We start from the raw sequence: 21,726 nt of genomic DNA, 5'->3' as shown, positions 1-21,726 counted from the left end.
TTGTGTATGATGTAGCCACCTATCAGTTGGCTTTATAACGGGGAGCCAAAGGCATTAATGCATGACCAGACAGGAGTCTTAATAGATGGGTGGGTGACAACTCTGATAGGGGTCCTTTCTGACATGCAGACAATTGCCCCATACAAGTCAATTGATGCTCGTCGTAAGAGTAGTTTAGATAGGGTGATTGTCAGGAGTGAATTTTTATAGAATTAGTTATGCTGCTTCTACTGCAGTCTTGTCTAAATATCCAATGTTGGATGCTTTGTAACACTCATATCAGCAGGCAGACTTGGAGGAAAAGAGCAAAGAACCTGTCTAATTTGAATAAACACTGACCTCCTGTCCCCCCCCCCATTTCTGAATTGCACCTGGGCCCATCTCCAGCATATTTCATGCTGGAACTCCATGCTGCTTGGAGGGTAGCCAGTGCATTGGGGCTGAGCATCTTTGGTGAAAGGAAGTCCATTAATTTGTGTATGAGAGTCCGATCTCTAGGTGCTGATTTGGCACAGTGTCCAAGGTGCACCGGCTGGCGAGAGCTTGTAAATATAATTGCATTGATTGCTCTCTCTCTCTCTTGTCACTCCGATTTCTCTGCGGCGCTTAAGCTTAATGTAAGAGCAGGCCAGAATGAATGTCAGCGGGCAGCAGAATTACAATGGAGCCTACCCCAATGCAAAGGAACTTTTTTGTCCAAGCATATGCAGGAATACGACCGATTCTAATAAAAAAGAACGGGGACATCTTTTAGAAAGCGCTTGTATAGTGTATTCTTACTAAGCAGGCTAATAGGACATGGACTTCCTCTGAGAAACACTGGGGGCTATTGATCACGTGTCGTGGCACAGGATGGTTTATTGCCTTAATGAATTGCTCATTTACATAAGATTGTGCCTGCGGATAAACGGCTGGATTTCTCAGCTCCATAAAAAATTTTCTCCAGTTGGTAGTTCCTGGCACCGTTCCCATCTGTAGCGTTGATGATCATCGAAAATCACTTGACCAGTGCTCTTGCAATTTTGTGTACATAATAGGTCTAATACGACTGGATTATGATGTCACCAGTGACCATGATAAAATTATCACCGATAGATGCAAGGTCCCTAGGAGGCGACAAATACCCCCCCCCCCCCCCCCTTGCTCCTTGCATAGTCTTTGTTCATCTAATTTTCACTGTTTCTTCTGCACATGGGGAATCTGTATGGAGATGGTAACTGCATGGGAAGCAAATTTGCAACAGATTTTCTGTGTTGATTTGCATGTGAAAAAGCCACACTACATTACCGTATTAGCCACGGGGGTAAGATTTCCTCAAAATTCTTCTGTACATATGATATGAAAATTTTCAATGCAGAAGTTTCCCTGTTGTGCACATTTGTACATTCGCAGAAGGCCTTGCAGAAAGAACAAGTATTTGTTGCAGATTGTCCCCTTTCCTTATACATTTATCTGATAAATGCTTAACCTCTTAAGGACCCAGGACGTACTAGTACGTCCTGGTGTTTCTCCGGTCTCTGCGCGCCTCGGGCAGAGATCGGAAGCAGATGCCTGCTGAAATGCTTCAGCAGGCATCCAGGGCAAACGCCGAGGGGGGCCATGTAGGCCATCTCAAGGGAAATCGCCCCTGCGATCTGCGGCGATACTGGACTGATCGGGTCTTTGGGACCCGACCGCCCGGTAATTTTCCATGATCCCGGCTGTCACAGACAGCCAGGACCATGCTAAAGTATAGGAGTGAGGTGGCAAGCCTGCCACCTCCTCCGATCCCCTGCGATCTGTCGCAGGGGAGGGGGGGGGTTACTTCCTCCCGCCCTGCCCGGCCCCTGGATGTCCGGATAGGACGGGAGGAAGACCGGAGGACGCAGCGGGGGACGGGGGAGTGCTGGGGCGGCCCCGGTACTTACCTCGTCCCTGAAGACCCGGATCCCGGCGATGAAGATGGCGGCGGCGACAGGTGAGTAGATCTTCAGCCGCGGTCGGGCCCTTTACAGCAATGCACGTCGCCGTAAAGCGACATGCATTGCTGTAATGGGACCCTGTAAACTACAACTCACAGCATGCCCAGACAGCCCTTGGCGTCTGGGCATGCTGGGAGTTGCAGTTTTGCAACATCTGGAGGTCCACAGTTTGGAGACCACTGTGCCCTTCCAGATGTTGCAAAACTACACATTCTCAGCATGCCCTTACTGTCCAGGCATGCTGGGAGTTGTAGTTCTGTAACATCTGGCCCTTCAGATGTTGCAGAACTACAACTCCCAGCATGCCTGGACAGTTTTGGCATACTGGGAGTTGTAGTTTTGCAACATCTGGAGGGCTACAGCTTGGACATCACTACACAGTGGTCCCCAAACTGTTCTCCTCCAGCTGTTGCGTAACCACTACTCCCAATATGCCCTTCGGCTGCCTGGGCATGCTGGGAGTTGTGGTTTTGCAACAACTGGAGGCACATTGGTTGGGAAACATTGTCTGTTTCCTAACTCAGTGTTTCCCAACCCGTGTGCCTCCAGCTGTTGCAAAACTATAACTACCAGCATGCACTGATAGACCGTGCATGCTGGGAGTTGTAGTTTTGCAACAGCTGGAGGTTCACATGGGCAGGGGGCTTACAGTGAGTATTAGGCTGCAAGTTTGTGATGCAGCAAATTTTGCGCGGCTGCTCAAACTCGCAGCGGGAAACTCGCTGTAATCCCCCGCCCGTGTGACTGTACCCTAAAAACACTACACTACACTAACACAAAATAAAATAAGTAAAAAACACTACATATACACATACCCCTACACAGTCCCCCGCCCCTTCCCGATAAAAATGAAAAACGTCTGGTACTCCACTGTTTCCAAAATGGAGCCTCCAGCTGTTGCAAAACAACAACTCCCAGTATTGCCGGACAGCCGTTGACTGTCCAAGCATGCTGGGAGTTTTACAACAGCTGGAGGCACCCTATTTGGGAATCGCTGGTGTAGAATACCCCTATGTCCACCCCTATGCAAATCCCTAATTCAGGCCTCAAATGCGCATGGCGCTCTCACTTCGGAGCCCTGTCGTATTTCAAGGCAACAGTTTAGGGCCACATATGGGGTATCGCCGTACTCGGGAGACATTGCCTAACAAATTTTGGGGGTCTTTTTCTCCTTTCACCCCTTATGAAAAGGGGAAGTTGGGGACTACACCAGCATGTTAGTGTAAAAAAAAAAAATTTTTTACACTAAAAGGTAAAAGGGGAAAAAAGACCCCCAAAATTTGTATTGCAGTTTCTCCCGACTACAGAGATACCCATATGTGGGCGTAAAGTGCTCTGGGGGCGCACAACAAGGCCCAGAAGGGAGAGTGCACCATGTACATTTGAGGTGATTTGCACAGGGGTGGCTGATTGTTACAGCGGTTTTGACAAACGCAAAAAAAAAAAAAACACATGTGACCCCATTTTGGAAACTACACCCCTCACGGAATGTAATGAGGGGTGCAGTGAGAATTTACACCCCACTGGTGTCTGACAGATCTTTGGAACAGTGGGCTGTGCAAATAAAAAATTTTGTACAGCCCACTGTTCCAAAGATCTGACAGACACCAGTGGGGGTAAATGCTCACTGTACCCCTTGTTACGTTCCTCAAGGGGTCTAGTTTCGAAAATGGTATACCATGTGGAGATTATTTTGCTGTCCTGGCACCATAGGGGCTTCCTAAATGCGACATGCCCCAGAGCAAAATTTGCTCTCAAAAAGCCAAATATGACTCCTTCTCTTCTGAGCATTGTAGTTCGCCCGTAGTGCACTTCAGGTCCACTTAGAAGGTCCTACTCAGAAGAGATGGGGTTACAAATTTTGGGGGTATTTTCTGCTATTAACCCTTGCAAAAATGTGAAATTTGGGGGGGAAGCACACATTTTTGTGAAATTTTTTTTTCTTTTTTTTTACATATGCAAAAGTCGTGAAACACCTGTGGGGTATTAAGGCTCACTTAATTCCTTGTTAGGTTCCTCAAGGGGTCTAGTTTTCAAAATGGTATGCCATGTGTTTTTTTTTTTGCTGTTTTGGCACCATAGGGGCTTCCTAAATGCAACATGCCCCCCAAAAACCATTTCTGAAAAACGTACTCTCTAAAATCCCCTTGTCACTCCTTCGCTTCTGAGCCCTCTACTGCGTCCGCCGAACACTTTACATAGACATATGAGGTATGTGCTTACTCGAGAGAAATTGGGCTACAAATACAAGTATAACTTTTCTCCTTTTACCCCTTGTAAAAATTCAAAAATTAGGTCTACAAGAAAATGCGAGTGTAAAAAATGAAGATTGTGAATTTTCTTCTTCACTTTGCTGCTATTCCTGTGAAACACCTAAAGGGTTAAAATGCTGACCGAATATAATTTTGAATACTTTGGGGGGTGCAGTTTTTATAATGGGGTCATTTATGGGGTATTTCTAATATGAAGACCCTTCAAATCCACTTCAAACCTGAACTGGTTCCTGAAAAATAGTGAGTTAGAATATTTTGTGAAAAATTGGAAAATTGCTGCTGACCGTTGAAGCCCTCTGGTGTCTTCCAAAAGTAAAAACTCGTCAATTTTATGATGCAAACATAAAATAGACATATTGTATATGTGAATAAAATAAAAAAAATATTTGGAATATCCATTTTCCTTACAAGCAGAGAGCTTCAAAGTTAGAAAAATGCAAAATTTTCTAATTTTTCATCAAGTTTTTGGGTGGAAAAACTAATAGTTTTTTTTCTTTTTTAAATCAACTGGTGCCAGAAAGTTAAACATATTTGTAAATTACTTATATTAAAAAATCTTAATCCTTCCAGTACTTATTAGCTGCTGAATGCTACAGAGGAAATTCCTTTCTTTTTGGAATCACGACATCACGACCACAGTGCTCTCTGCTGACATCGCTGTCCGTTTTAGCAACCGTGCTAAGGGCAGCATGGTGGCTTAGTGCTTAGCACTGCTGCCTTGCAGTGCTGGGGCCTTGAGTTCAGATCCCACTAAGGACAGCAATAAATAAAGACTTATTATTATAATAACAACGTCAGCAACGAGAGCAGTGTGTCCGTGATGTCATCAGAGAGCATTCCAAAAAGAAAAGAAATTCCTCTGTAGTATTCAGCAGCTAATAAGTACAGGAAGGATTAAGATTTTTTAATAGAAGTAATTTACAAATATGTTTAACTTTCTGGCACCAGTTGATTTAAAAAAGGAAAAAAAATATTTTTTCCACTGGAGTACCCCTTTAAAATAAAAATTTTAAATAAAATAAACTATACTCACCTTACCAATCCCCAGATGGTCCTGTGACCTCACAACACACCAGTACTGGACGCCTGGTCTACAGAGACTGGCAGGGAAGAGTTGCTGGGGAGGTGGAGCATAGTGTTTTTATTTTATTTATCTATTTATTTTTTGTTAATTTTTATGTTTTTCCACAGGGACATTTGCTCCAAAATCTAGATGATTTGTTGCATAGTTGTCATACAAATTCTATTCTATTCCTCGTACATTTACCCATTGTGTCTCAACAGAGCAGTTTTTATAGAAATTGGAGTTTTTGTGGGAAAAAAACAAAGCAGAACTTGCTAGTTTTAATCATTCTTATTATTTTGGGCTGCATAATGATTGTATATATCAATATATAGTGTCCAAATAATATACATTATTTACATAATACTCTGTTAAAGGGGTTGTCTGACTTTTAAGTAACCTTCTCGTATACCCTTTTGGGGAATTATGAGGTCTCCTTTTCAGGATTTTTATAATTTGGCCAGAGCAGAGAGGGGTTACAAAGAGCGTTTCCTGTCTTATATATACAGTCATCTTGTTGACTTAAAGGGGTACTCCACCCCTAGACATCTTATCCCCTATCTGCAATATAGCACGCAGCACCCTTCTGTTACCGCTCCAGAAGCGCTGGAGGGTCTGGCTCCCGACCACAGGGACGGAAGATCGTGACATCACGCCCCGCCCCCTCAATGCAAGTCTATGGGAGGGGGCGTGACTGCTGTCACGCCCCCTCCCATTGACTTTCATTGAGGGGGCGGGGCGTGATGGAACACGGGGGCGGAGTCGTGAAGTCACAATCTTCCGTGGTCGGGAGCCAGACCCTCCAGCGCTTCCGGAGCAGTACCAGGTGGGTGCTGCGTGCTATATTGCGGGGGTCCCCAGCGGCGGGACCCCCACGATCAGACATCTTATCCCCTATCCTTTGGATAGGTGATAAGATGTCTAGAGGTGGAGTACTCCTTTAAATAGGCACTGTGCCTATGCCTTATTTCTCCTGTGGTGGCGTTGTAGAGAAATCGATCACCTACTGCCAAGTTTGCCTCTCTCTTCCTGGTCCCTTATCTCAGTTTAATTATATGATGGCCGGAGTGTTTGACTTCAAAGGAGGTATAGCACAAACAGACCCCCCCCCCCCCAATAAAACTGTAATACACAAAACAGACACATGTGGTGGCCCGGTACAGGAGCTGTACCCTAGCTGTCCTGTCAGGCAACCTCCCTGCAGTGTCCCCTGAGCCCCCTGCACCTGTTCCCCTAGAGTAGTTATGCTGTGTATTGTATATAAAAGTGTTATGTCTTTAAGAACTGTTGACATGTGATTAACTAGTGTCATGTGATTGTAACCCAGTGAGGTGTCAGTGACCATGTGACCTATGGGACCCCTCCTAGTCTCCCCAATATAAGCCCTGGAAGGAGCTCCAGTTAAGTCTTTGCTGAGGTCCAGTGCAGTCAAGTCCTAAGAGTGTCTGGAGTCCACAGGAGGCCTCAAGTCAACCACGCAGCCACAAGTCTACAAGTCAACAACCCCCAGGTCCCAGTCAGAGCCTCGTAAGCAACAAACGGGGTATAGTCAGTCTCAATCCAGTCAGTCAAAGTCAACCTGTCTTCAGTCAGCGTGGCCTACATCAAAATTGTCCCAGTCCACTGCAAGTCCCAGCAAGCCCTAAGGTCTCTGAAGTCACTGGTCACCTCCGTGGGCCTGGCTAAGCAGTATAAACTATTCCACCTGTCTATCTCAGTAAAGCTACCGTTGTTCCGTAACTTGGCGTCTGAGTCATTATTGCCCCTGTGCCTAGCCCAGGATCCAGCAGTATAACTTCAGGTGGTATTGAGGATAAACCATGTCCTGGCGTCACAAATACTCGGGTAATTGCCATCTGCCCCTTGGATAATTCCATCTGCCCTCATCACACCCTCTACCACACACAGTCTGAGGGACTCCTCATGAGGTGTTGGATTACACATGATACAGAAATACAATTATAATACATATGTAGGATTCCATTATCAGGTCTTGGGCCTGACACCAGTGTCAGGTTTATTCTGTGGTGCCACTTAAATGGAATAAAACAGCTGTCCTAGAAAGGTGTGCTGCAGGCACTGGAAGTGGTTAAATAAAAATTAAAAAATTAAAACTTTTTAATATACTGTTATATTCCTTCACCTTTTCAAAATCGCTGCTTATTGTCATTGAATGGAAACTTTCTTTCTTAAATCTGGTAGCAGTGTAGGTTTCTTTTGTGGGTTTTAATTCCCTACAATTTTTCCCATGGTATTTACTAAGGTTTCCCTACATTTTCCACTTTTCCCTAAATTTACCTTTTTTTTTTATTTATTTTTTTTTTACACATGCTCTTATCTGTAGGGTTTCCTCAGCTGAAATCCACCACATTTTCTGTGGAAACCTTAGTAAATATGTTGTTTTTTGTGAAAATGTCAGGAACACGCCCCTTTTTGGTTACCACGCCCCCCCCCCCCCAATGGCCACGCCCCATTCAGGTTTTCTCAGTTAAATGGAGAGCTAGTCAGATTTATTTCAATTCTGGCACATATTCTGGCGCAGACAGAATTTCTGGCACAATGCGCCAGAATCTCGCGGACAACCCGACAAAAGAGGTCGGGTTTACAATAGTAAATCGGGGCCAATGTATGAGCCTAGCGTTAAGGCTAATAAACATTCCAAGAATTGTCTGGACTGGATACAACTAGAACTATCAATTATAACAAATATTAATGGGTTTTTCCAGAATTAGGAAAACATAACTGCTTTCTTCTAGAAACAGCGCCACTCTTGTCCTTTGTTTAGGTGTGATATTGCAGCTCCGTTCCATTGAAGTGAATGGAGGAGAGTTGTAATACCACATACAGCCTAAAGGAGGGGTGGGCACTGTTTTTTGGGAAAAATTTGCTTTGTTTTTTCTAATCCTGGTTAACCCCTTAACATCTGGAAGGGTAGAAATCAAGAATGTTCCAACAGCAAGCAGAGATCTTGAAAAAGGTGATAAATTTAAACAAACTTTCACTGAGAAACCCGGTACAGAAAATGCCCTTAGCCCTTGGAATTTCCATATTGCATGTTCAAATGGAACTGACAACAGGTGGAAATTATAGGCAATTAGCAAGACATCCCCAATAAAGGAGTGGTTCTGCAGGTGGTGACCAGAGACCACTTCTCAGTTCCTATGCTTCCTGGCTGATGTTTTGGTCACTTTTGAATGCTGGCGGTGCTTTCACTCTAGTGGTAGCATGAGACGGAGTCTACAACCCACACAAGTGGCTCGGGTAATGCAGCTCATCCAGGATGGCACATCAATGCGAGCTGTGGCAAGAAGGTTTGCTGTGTCTGTCAGCGTAGTGTCCAGAGCATGGAGGCGCTACCAGGAGACAGGCCAGTACATCAGGAGACATGGAGGAGGCCGTAGGAGGGCAACAACCCAGCAGCAGGATTGCTAATTCTGCCTTTGTGCAAGGAGGAGGAGCACTGCCAGAGCCCTGCAAAATGACCACCAGCAGGCCTCAAATGTGCATGTGTCCACTCAAACGGTCAGAAACGGACTCCAAGGGTGCTATGAGGGCCCAATGTCCACAGGTGGGGGTTGTGCTTGCAGCCCAACACCGTGCAGGACATTTGGCATTTGCCAGAGAATACCAAGATTGGCAAATTCACCACTGGTACCCTGTGCTCTTCACAGATGAAAGCAGGTTCACACTGAGCACATGTGACAGACGTGACTGTCTGGAGATGCCGTGGAGAACGTTCTGCTGCCTGCAACATCCTCCAACATGACCGGTTTGGCGATGGGTCAGTAATGGTGTGCGGTGGCATTTCTTTGGGGGCCGCACAGCCCTCCATGTGCTTGCCAGAGGTAGCCTGACTGCCATTAGGTACCGAGATGAGATCCTCAGACCCCTTGTATAATACCATATGCTGGTGCGGTTGGCCCTGGATTTCACCTAATACAAGATGATGCTAGACCTCATGTGGCTGGAGTGTGTCAGCAGTTCCTGCAAGAGGAAGGCATTGATGCTATGGACTGGCCGCCCGTTCCCCAGACCTGAATCTGATCATCTGGGACATCATGTCTCGCTCTATCCACCAACGCCACATTGTACCACAGACTGTCCAGGAGTTGGCGGATGCTTTAGTCCAGCTCTGGGAGGACATCCCTCAGGAGCATGCCCAGGCGTTGTAGGGAGGTCATACGGGCACGTGGAGACCACACACACTACTGAGCCTGATTTTGACTTATTTTAAGGACATTACATAAAGTTGGATCAGCCTGTAGTGTGGTTTTCCACTTTGATTTTGAGTGTGACTCCATATCCAGACATCCATGGGTTGATGCATTTGATTTCCATTGATAATTTTTGTGTGATTTTGTTGTCAGCGCATTCAACTATGTAAAGACGAAAGTATTTCATACGATTAGTTCTATTATTCAGATCTAGAATGTGTTATCTTAGTGTTCCCTTTATTTTTTTTTTTGAGCAGTGTATTTCAAGGTTTCCCAAACAGGGTGATTCCAGCTGTTGCAAAAGTGCAACTCCCAGACCCTGTTCTATTTCTAGGTAACCCCTTTTAAACTACATGGTAACACTGATACTGCCATTTAGAGATGAGCGAAGTTACAGTGATTCCATTCGTCAGGAACCTCTCGGCTCGGCAGATGATGACTTTAGCCTGCATAAATTAGTTCAGCTTTCAGGGGCTCCTGTGGGCTGAAAAAGGTGGATACAGTCCTAGGAGAGAGTCTCCAGCCCACCGGAGCACCTGAAAGCTGAACTAATTTATGCAGGACAAAGTCAGCAACTGCCGAGCCGCGAGGTGCGTGACGAATCGAATTACTGTAACTTCGCTCATCTCTACTGCTATTTTTATACTTCTTTTTTTCTTTTCTTTACAAGCCTCTAGTTCCATTACATAAAGTCACTCGAGGTTTGCAAAAAAAATAAAACAAAAAAAAACCCACAGATTTAGCAGAGCTGAATTTAAAGCTCAGTTGTTATGCACCTTTCGTGTAAAGAAAAAAAAATCATTGAGCTTCCTGCAGTCCGATGGAAACGCACTGGTAACACATCATAAATCCACCATGGCTGAATGACAGTCGACTCTGCTACATCTGCACATATACGTAACAAGCCCTCGTGTTTCCACTCTGATTTTCTCCCTGCTTCACTGATATTTAATTCTGATACCAACAACAAAGTGAGATTTGGTCTTTTGAGTACAGATCACAGAGCATTGGAGGATAATGGGGGAAACCGCAGAGCTGCTAATAATACACTCGCCGAGCCGATTGTGTCTGACGGTTGTTTGCAAATAAGAAAGCGCGTCAACATGCTGCAGCCATTTGAGCCCAGTCAGTGTTGGAAATGTGTACAGCGGGAGGCACGGAGCGAGCAGATGATGACTACTGCCTGATCTGCTTCTATTATGGGACACGAAATGTAAGTGGTTATGTAACACGCCGGGTCCCCACCGCGCTTCAGAACATTACGGGCCTTTAGGGCTGGTGCGTCTCACAAAATTACCGAGCTCAATGCATAGAATGGGAGCTTGTGGCACAGCACTCGGGAACTGAATCCCAATGGTATAATACCTCCCCCGGGGACAAATGTGTTAGCGACACTGGAGGACTTTACAAAGCAAGAAGCCACATTGATGGTAATTGAACATGTTAGGGGGGAACAGGAGGAGGGGGTGGTTTGGCCATGTTTTAAGCCCAGTAGTTTTATTATTCTCTCTTTTTATTTTATTTTTTATTTTTTTTATTTAGGTCAGCCTGAACTTAAATCCACACCCTCCAATAGAGCTCGTAGGCTATGTGGCCTAACATGGGTGGGTGTGTGTGTGTATATGTGTGTATGTGTGTATATATATATATATATATATATATATATATATATATATATATATATATATATATATATATAATGTATGTATATGAAGGTGACAGCTGGTTCAGTCATTGTTTACATTACTAGTTATATCCAGTATTATACCCCAGAGCTGTACTCACTATTCTGCTGGTGGAGTCACTGTGTACATACATTACATTACTTATCCTGTACTGATCCTGAGTTATATCCTGTATTATACCCCAGAGCTGTACTCACTATTCTGCTGGTGGAGTCACTGTGTACATACATTACATTACTTATCCTGTACTGATCCTGAGTTATATCCTATATTATACTCCAGAGCTGTACTCACTATTCTGCTGGTGAGATCATTGTGTACATACATTACATTACTTATCCTGTACTGATCCTGAGTTATATCCTGTATTACACCCCAGAGCTGTACTCACTATTCTGCTGGTGGGGTCACTGTGTACATACATTACATTACTTATCCTGTACTGATCCTGAGTTATATCCTGTATTATACCCCAGAGCTGTACTCACTATTCTGCTGGTGGAGTCACTGTGTACATACATTACATTACTTATCCTGTACTGATCCTGAGTTATATCCTATATTATACTCCAGAGCTGTACTCACTATTCTGCTGGTGAGATCATTGTGTACATACATTACATTACTTATCCTGTACTGATCCTAAGTTATATCCTGTATTACACCCCAGAGCTGTACTCACTATTCTGCTGGTGGGGTCACTGTGTACATACATTACATTACTTATCCTGTACTGATCCTGAGTGATATCCTGTATTATACCCCAGAGCTGTACTCACTATTCTGCTGGTGGAGTCACTGTGTACATTACATTACTTTTCTTGTACTGATCCTGAGTTATATCCTATATTATACTCCAGAGCTGTACTCACTATTCTGCTGGTGAGGTCACTGTGTACATACATTACATTACTTATCCTGTACTGATCCTGAGTTATATCCTGTATTCTACAACAGAGCTGTACTCACTATTCTGCTGGTGAGGTCACTAGCACCCGACCGAGAGTGATTGCAAGTTATTTTGCGTATTTTCCATTTGTGAATAATGGCACGTACTATTGTAAACTTCTCACCAAGCTGTCTGTCATTGCTCTTGTAGCCCATTCCAGCCTTGTGTAGGTCTACAATCTTGTCCCTGACATCCTTGGACAACTCCAATCTCTTCATCCTTATGTCTTGGCCATGGTGGAGAGATTGGAATCTGATTGATTGCTTCTGTGGACAGGTGTCTTTTATACAGGTAACAAGATGAGATTAGGAGCACTCCCTTTGAGAGAGTGCTCCTAATCTCAGCTCACTACCCATATAAAAGACACCTGAAAGCCAGATATTTTGCTTATTGATAGGGGACCGAATACTGCATATTGATAGGGGAGTAAAATGCAAATCAATTCATAACTCATTTGAAATTTGTATTTTCTGGATTTTTTCGCTGTTATTCTGTCTCACTGTTGAAATAAATCTACAATCAAAATTATAGACTGATCATTTCTTTGTCGTTGTGTAACGTACAAAATCAAATAGTTTTTTCCTTTTTATATAGATATATAGATATATATATATATATATATATATATATATATATATATATATATATATATAGATATAGAGATGTAGATATATATTTTATTTTTTATTTTTTTGCCACCGTACAAAAAGGCATTTGTCAAGGTTACTGTTCCCCTAAGGGCTCTGGGTTCAGGTGTAACAAGTATTATCTGTCTGTCTCGGGGGACATTGTCTCCCCTTGCTCTTACCATCCCCACCCTTTTCATTGAATGCACATCACATGTTTCTGAAGACCTATAATTCCTCCCTGCTCTGGGAGAAGACAATTTAGAACTGCTCCTCCCGTCTGATACCATCTTTTTGAGTCTATTGAGCTGTCTTTGTCATTGCTGCCCTAGTGATGAGAAGCCTCATCTGTCAAAGGGATCTTTTCAGCAGTGATTATGGACTATGTGAGGCAGACGGCCTAGAAATGCTATACAGACCTAGCGGAATAATACCTTATAGAAAAAGCCTGTGTCAGAGCCCCTTACTCTAAATATCCAGCCAATAGTACAGAAAGTGCAGGCACTGCTAAACTACTGTATAGACAGTCTGAATGTGAGAGAGGCACATAGTGGTGAACGGTATCGCACATATGATACCGTACATATGAGGTGGTGCTCATTTAAGGAAACGGCAGCATGTGAATACAGTCCGAGGATACAAGAATTCCAAAGGCACTCATCGGGTACTGTGTGACTTCTTCTTTATTATATTCGATACATACAAGCAGGTAAAGGCGACAGCGAGCCGCTACGGCTCGCTGTCGCCTTTACCTGCTTGTATGTATCGAATATAATAAAGAAGTAGTCACACAATACTCGGTGAGTGCCTTTGGAATTCTTGTATCCTTGGACCTTACTCGAAGTGTGGAGTATTAGCTTACAAAAAGGGTTGTAGGTATGCTTGGTCCCTATTACTGAGCTCAAGAAGTGGGGAGTAGAGATGGCGAAAGTCCTCTCTGCCATATAAGAGAACTACGGTTTTAGAAGTATCAAAAGAACATGTAAGAAGTGCCTCTGAACATGTAAGAAGTGCCATATAAACATTAAAGGGGTTCTCAGGTGGAAAACATATTTTTTATTTTTTAAATCAACTGGTGCCAGAAAGTTAAACAGATTTGTAAATTACTTCTATTAAAAAAATCTTAATCCTTCCAGTACTTTTTAGCAGCTGTATGCTACAGAGGAAATTCTTTTCTTTTTTTAATTTCTTTTTTTGTCTTGTCCACAGTGCTCTCTGCTGACACCTGATCAGCCCGTATCAGGAACTGTCCAGAGCAGGAGAAAATCCCCATTGCAAACCTATGCTGCTCTGGACAGTTCCTGACACGGACAGAGGTGTCTGCAGAGAGCACTGTGGACAAGACAAAAAAGAAATTCAAAAAGAAAATAATTTCCTCTGTAGCATACAGCTGCTAAAAAGTACTGGAAGGGTAAAGATTTTTTTTAAGAGAAGTCATTTACAAATCTGTTTAACTTTCCGGCACCAGTTGATTTAAAAAAAAATAATAATAATAATAATAATGATAATGTTTTCCACTGGAGTATCCCTTTAACACAGCAGAGCTATGGGTTAATATCAGAGCTATGGGTTTGCCATTTGTGTGTGTTATGGAGCAGCCAGAACACCTCGGAAAGCATAAAGGAAGGGAACACAATCCCCAATGGTGGCAGCAGACTCAACACTAGGTGCTATGTGTGCTAATGTAATGTAAAGCCCGAATTCAACAAAAAAAAAAAAAACTGGAAAATGACCAAATGACTAAAAAAAAAAAAAACCTGCCCCGAGGAGGATCAACACCTTCTTAAGGGCAAACATTGGATTTTGATGTCACTCCCACTCATTGCATTTCTTTACTTATCTGCAATGATGTCATTCTGTCTGACTATATAGAGATTAACCTTTCATTTCTAGTCAATGACTTGGCTTGTTAAATGGATTTTTTTAGACCAAGCATAGGTTTATTCATGAAATACCTGTGGTTTGTAATATGAGTTGTTGTTGTTATCCATACTTATTCTGTAGGGTGAGACCTTTATCACGGAGTTTCATATATGGGTTTGGCTAATATCCTAAGTCAAGTTTCTAGACTCTCTTCTATGGATCAATCATTCATGTCCATTGGTGCCTACCTAAAGATGGCACAACTAGAGCAACCCCCACCCACCCAGATCTATACTCAGCAAATATGCTTACTAAAATTAGACACTGCTGTATTAGAAGACATCTTGTTGTACATAAGCCGCAACAAAGCTAAATAATTTAGGGTCAAGTGGAGCGATTTCCTTGTGGTCTTCACCACTGTTCCTCTACAGTGTGCAGACCACAAGTCAGGCGTCTCTTTTCTGAAGAACCAAAGCCATTGAGGAGATCGGGACTGTTCCAGCATTGTAAAAAAGCTAATATTTGGGGACTGTAAAACATAATTTGAACTCTGGTAGAATTATGGGCAGAACCCAAATGACACTGTTATTTGGCTTTTGTATTTCTTCTAATACGGAGGATGACCTCAAGCAATGTTTGGCCCATGTCCTCCACACTTTGTAGTTGGGCCGTCGGCTGAACAGTTATATCGAGCGGTCAAAATAACAATGGTTCTGTTTATTTTTAGGTACTAAATGAAGCGGTGGGCGCCTTGATGTATCACACGATCACTTTAACGCGAGAGGACTTGGAGAAGTTCAAGGCACTTCGAATAATTGTCCGAATCGGGAGTGGGTTCGATAACATTGACGTCAAGTCAGCTGGAGATCTAGGTATATTTTCCATTTTATTATTTGCTAAAAACTAGTCTGATGTTTTCATGATTTACAGTTCTGGCTGCGCGATGTCATGTGGAGAATTACTAAGCATACATTTTTAATAAACAGTGTTAAAGAAGAGATTTAGAGTTCTTGGAACCGATGAAGCTCCAAAATAAGATTTCACTATGAGTCACAGATGGTAATTTTTAACTGGCCAAAATTATCGGGCAAAGCTTCCATCACTGGAACATTCAGTGTTGGATCAAATGTAAGGTTGTGTATAATGTGGTGATATTGCTAAAATAGTGAAGGCACCCACTGAACTGCAACTTCTAGGTAGCATGGTATGTAGATTCCCCAAGAAACAAAAATTTCAATTACCTTGCCTAATTCATTGCCTAACCTAATTGTCTTACCCCTGCTAATGTGATTCCATGGCAAACCAGTTTATAAACCTGAGGACATGCCACCTGATATTTGCCGTTCCAACACCTGGGACGATCACCTATAGAACACCTTCGGTCCAGTGACCACCATTCACAGATTGTTGGCCAATGCATTCTTCATATAGTTTCAGCTAGGATTCCATGGGTTTGCTCAGGGTTCTCCTTATTTAGGCCTATTGGAGTTAAGAAAAATGTTGTGTAAACGTGGTCTTCCTCTTTCTGTAGCTCTTGTAGGCTTGAGTGGACAAGGACATACACAAGTTTGGCCACCTTTCTATTAGTATATATGGAGAGTGTGGGGGTCAGCAATCTTGCTAGTTCTCACTATACGTGATGGTCCCAGACATGTCACCTGTCCCTAATACAGATTGATCGCATAACAAAAACTAGCAATACACCTGGCTTTATTGGGATTTTATAGAAGAAAGGAAAAGGAGCCTGCACTCCTAGTGGCGCCCGCAACCGAAGGACAGAACAATTGCAGTTAATGTACTCACAAAGTCAAGTTGTACTAAGGGTGCAACACCTCCACAGGCATGTAGGTATATCATGGGATGGCAGCCTCTTGATCCATACCAGATTTAGGTAAACTGACGAGTATATACAAGCAGTAGGAGAAAATACATAAAAATGGGATCTTTAAATGGTGCCAACTCTCCAAAGTTGTAATGGTAATCTCCATGTACCAGATAGATATATCGATTTGGTAAGTGGTGATTACCATGGATACTTAGGTTAGTCGGCGCCATTTAAAAGATCCAGTTGTTCTGTATTTTCTTCTTCTTCTACCTTTATTGGGATTTAAACACATTGGCCCTCATTTACTAAGAGTGTTGTGTAGGTTTCTTTGTGGGTTTTAATTCCCTACAATTTATTTTCCACGGTATTTACTAAGGTTTCCCTACACTTTGCTTTTTTTTTACACATGTTCTGATCTGTTTGGTTTTCCTCAGATCAAATCCACCACATTTTATGTGGAAACCTTAGTAAATATGTTGTTTTTTTGTGAAAATGTCGGGGACACGCCCCTTTTAGGAGAACACGCCGCCTTCCCCCGGAGGCCACGCCCCCTTTCCCCCCAGTTTTCTTAGCAAAATGGAGAGTTAGTCAGAGTTTTTTCAATTCTGGCGCAGACAGAATTTCTGGTGCAATGCGACAGAATCTGACGCACAACCCGACAAAACATGTTTGGGTTTGCAATAGTAAATGAGGGCCAATACATCCAAATAACATTTTAGGCCATGTACAATGTTAATTAGAGATGAGGGAACTTACAGTAAATTCGATTCGTCACGAACTTCTCGGCTCGGTAGTTGATGACTTTTCCTGCGTAAATTAGTTCAGCTTTCAGGTGCTCCGGTGGGCTGGAAAAGGTGGATTCAGTCGTAGGAAAGAGTCTCCTAGGACTGTATCCACCTTTTCTAGCCAACGGGAGCACCGGAAAGCTGAACTAATTTATGCAGGAAAAGTCATCAACTGCGGAGCCGAAAAGTTTGTTACGAATCGAATTTACTGTAAGTTCGCTCATCTCCAATGTTAATGATTGTGACTGTGCATGTTATGTACCAAGTACACCAGTGGTCACCGTTATTACTATTATTCCAGGTATAGCAGTGTGCAACGTGCCAGCAGCGTCGGTAGAAGAGACAGCGGATTCTACAATGTGCCACATTCTGAACTTGTACAGGCGAACAACGTGGCTACACCAGGCGTTACGAGAAGGCACAAGAGTCCAGAGCGTGGAGCAGATTAGAGAAGTTGCATCCGGAGCTGCTCGGATTAGGGGGGAAACCTTAGGCATTATAGGACTGGGTAAGTTCCTTGATGGGAATTATTATTATATTTATAGATATGATGCATTGGCTCATATGTATGAAACTTGGCTTTGCCAAAATTGACTCTTGATTAGTTATTTTAGTGCCGAATGTTTTTTTTTTTTAACTCTGTTGGGATTTTTAGACCACATGAACAGTAATTTCTAGAATGTTTTGTACTCCTGATAGAGTTCTATGACTATTGATTTAGTCAGTTGCTTGAGGAACATCAACAGGACCCGAAGGGTGTTATTGATCTACAATAGGTGTTCATTGAGTTTCACCAAAGTGTCCCCCAAAAATAAGCCTGCATAAGACACAGAGCCTGCCCCAGTATTTATATTATGGTACATTTGGCTGATCAGGATTAATAAATATATTTCTTCTTCTTCTCTCTGTGGATGTTTGTCTATAGAGCAGTGGTCTTCAATGTGCGGACCTCCAGATGTTGCAAAACTACAACATCTCTATGGATGTTTGTCTATAGAGCAGTGGTCTTCAACGTGCGGACCTCCAGATGTTGCAAAACTACAACACCCAGCATGCCCGGACAGCCGTTGGCTGTCCGGGCATGCTGGGAGTTGTAGTTTTGCAACATCTGGAGGTCCGCAGGTTGAAGACCACTGCTATAGAGAGTGTATGGAGTCCATTTTCTGTATAGATGGTGGTTAGAGAACAGAACCCTTCTGATTAAAACTTGTGACTAGAGATGAGCGAACTTACAGTAAATTCGATTCGTCACAAACTTCTCAGCTCGGCAGTTGATGACTTATCCTGCGTAAATTAGTTCAGCCTTCAGGTGCTCCGGTGGGCTGGAAAAGGTGGATACATTCCTAGGAAAGAGTCTCCTAGGACTGTATCCACCTTTTTCAGCCCACGGGAGCACCTGAAAGCTGAACTCATTTATGCAGGATAAGTCATCAACTGCCGAGCCGAGAAGTTTGTGACAAATCGAATTTACTGTAAGTTCGCTCATCTCTACTTGTGACTTATCTCTGTCACCATAATGTTTTTGTTTGACAGTAGTCCTTTAAATTTCCCAGAAACCCCTTTTTAGTTTTTAATTTTTTCCCCCTGGCACCCTTCTCCCCCCCCCCCCCCCCCTCTCCAACAGCTCATAGTTCCCCTTTCTTTATATACAGAAACCTCTTTGTTTCCAAGAATTCAGTGTATAGTAAAAAGTAGAGGTTGAGAAAGATGGATGCAGATGCACATTTACCCTCAGGGAGGGCCAATTATTATTGTTTTTGCACAATTTTCTAAGCATGTTTTGAGGGATATCTTTTAAACATAGGTAAAAGATAATAAAGTAAAGATTCTTGTGTATGTGCCTTGCTGCCTGATATGGCAGGCGTGATTTTTTATTTTTTTTAACCATACTGACTACTATTCCACACTGAAGCAATTTCCTATTGCGGCCTGCATTTCCCATGAATCTCTTGGGTTTTTGGTGTAGTGTTTGATCACTGCACCTGTTCATCTACTCAGGCTGCTGGTGCTGGAGTTCACTCAGGTCTTATTAAAGGAGATATCCAGTCCTGAAAAACATATCCCCTATCCTAAGGATGGGGGATAAGTTTCAGATCGCGGGGGGGTCCGACCGCTGGGGCCCCCCCCCCCCCCACGATCTCCTGTACAGGGTCCCGGCAGCCCGCAGGAAGGGGGCGTGTTGACCACCTCCTAAATACAGCGCTATGGCAGAGTCGGAGATTGCCAAAGGCAGCGCTCAGGCTTTGCCATAGAGTTGTATTGAGGAGGCCTGTCAGCTGCCGCTTTGTGCGGTGGTCAACACGCCCCCTTCCTGCGGGTTGCCGACAAGCGGTCAGAGTATCTCACGGGTTCGAAAATCTCACCCATCACTGGGGCCCCATACAGGAGATCATGAGGGGCCCCAGCTGTCGGACAACACATCCCCCCCCCCCCCCTGCGATCTGAAACTTATCCCCTATCCTTAGGATAGGGGATACGTTTTTCAGGACTGGATCTCTCCTTTAGGGGACATTCACGCAGGCAGATCGTCTGTGAGTTTCCCACTGTAGGTTTTAGCCATGGCAGATTTTTCGCAACTAAACATTCACAGCAGACCTCATTGAAGTCAACGTAATATTCAGTGGGAAATTGGCTGAAGATTTGAAACCCCCCCCCCCCCACGTGTGAACCTTACCTTAAAAGTGCACATTATTAAAGAAATATTGCTATGAGGGGAAAGTTATTTGACCTATTATAGCTGAGGTGTTTTTAGGGTGTCTTAACTGCATGTTAGCTGTTTTTGCTGTAATCTCTTATGTGCTGCCTGCAAAAATGACACACTTTTACCTTCCTTTGCACAGTTGTGGTAAAATAGCACCTATGGGAAAGTCATGGCAAAAGATGCTAAACGTTGCAATTTGTAAACATAGCCTCAGGGAAGATCTACAACTACTATATTTTCTGATCCAATGGAGATTATAGCAGCGGCAGTATACAGATAGAGCTGGAAGAGATGTATAACTGCTTTATATCCTGATTCCCATAGATAACAGCCGTATACACATAGAGCTAAGAGAGGAGGGGAATAACTACTATATATCCTCATCCCATAGACATAGTAGCAGCAGTACATTGAGCTGGAGTAAAGAAATAAAACTACTTAAAGGAGTACTTGGGTGTAAAACTTTTTATTTATTTATTTATTTATTTTTTTTTTAAATCAACTGGTGCCAGAAAGTTAAACAGACTTGTAAATGACTTCTATTAAAAAATCTTAATCCTTCCAGTACTTAGTAGCTGCTGAATACTACAGAGGAAATGATTTTCTTTTTGGAACACAGAGCTCTCTGCTGACATCACGAGCACTGTGCTCTCTGCTGACATCTCATTTTCAGAACTGTCCAGAGCAGCATAGAAGTTCTCACTGTTAAGAACTGACCAGAGCAGCATATGTTTGCTATGGGGATTTTCTCCTACTCTGGACAATTCTTAAAATGGACGGAGATGTCAGCAGAGAACTCGGTGTTCCAAAGAAAAAAAATTCCCTCTGTAGTATTCAGCAGCTAATAAGTACTGGAATGTTTAAGATTTTTTTAATAGAAGTTCTTTACAAATCTATTTAACTTTCTGGCACCAGTTGATTTAAAAAAATTTTTTTTCCTCTGGAGTACCCCATTAAATCTTGCTCCCATAGAAATAGCTGCAGCAGAATACAGATAGAGCTAAATGGGAGATGTATAACTACTATATATATATATATATATATATATATATATATATATATATATCTCCTGATCCCATAGAAATTATAGCAGCAGAAGTATACAGATAGAGCTGGAAGAGAAGGGTATAAGTACAGATAGAGCTGAAGGGGAGGTATACAACTACTATATATATATATATATATATATATATATATATATCTCCTGATCTCATAAAGATAGCAGCAATATACAGTTAGAGCTGTAGGGGAGGTGTCTTTGAGCTCCTAGAAGCAATCCTGTAGGTGATGATGTCATCCTGTTGTTTACTGGAAGTCAGCTGACACCGGACTGATCACTTCCTCTGACTCATTAAACACTGTGACTTTCTCTGGGTCAGACTGGTGATCACGGGACCCAGTTACAGTAATGAAATGCATGGATGCATCTGTGCTGGAATAAAACAGATGGTGCTGTGGAACTAGTAAGGGTGAGTGGCCATATATGGGGGGGAAATAACTAAGGGTAGAGTGCTTCTTTGATGGAAACTTTGAAATTTTTATTTTCTTTTTTTATTAGTCTCATTTTTGTTTTTCCCCGATGTGCTGGCAACATGAAATATCTAGTTAGTGCTGGAGAATAGGCATCAAGACAGTTGCTCAGAAAGTTGGCAGCGTCATACTCCACAGTTCAGATTTATTTTGTTGTGCCAAAATTTCCATTACTTTTTTGGACAGCAATAAAAGCAGATGCAGAACCCAACCTGACAGGTTTTGGCTACTGCCTTATTCATGTACATTCT

General features: G+C 42.9%; 1 protein-coding gene across 14 annotated transcripts in view; it reads left to right on the top strand.

Moving 5' to 3' along the window:
- Positions 1 to 21,726, top strand: part of CTBP1 (C-terminal binding protein 1) — a 659,916-nt gene that overhangs the window by 606,722 nt on the left and 31,468 nt on the right. For all 14 annotated transcript variants that reach the window (XM_056554666.1, XM_056554659.1, XM_056554676.1 and 11 more), the window contains 2 exons: positions 15,362 to 15,506; positions 17,546 to 17,752. In XM_056554666.1, the coding sequence (XP_056410641.1) occupies positions 15,362 to 15,506; positions 17,546 to 17,752 (352 nt within the window). The remainder of the gene's footprint in view (positions 1 to 15,361; positions 15,507 to 17,545; positions 17,753 to 21,726) is intronic.

Source organism: Hyla sarda, chromosome 1 (genome assembly GCF_029499605.1).
Source record: "Hyla sarda isolate aHylSar1 chromosome 1, aHylSar1.hap1, whole genome shotgun sequence".
In the NCBI taxonomy this organism is placed as follows: Eukaryota; Metazoa; Chordata; class Amphibia; order Anura; family Hylidae; genus Hyla; species Hyla sarda.
This window is presented reverse-complemented; position numbering and strand designations above follow the sequence as displayed.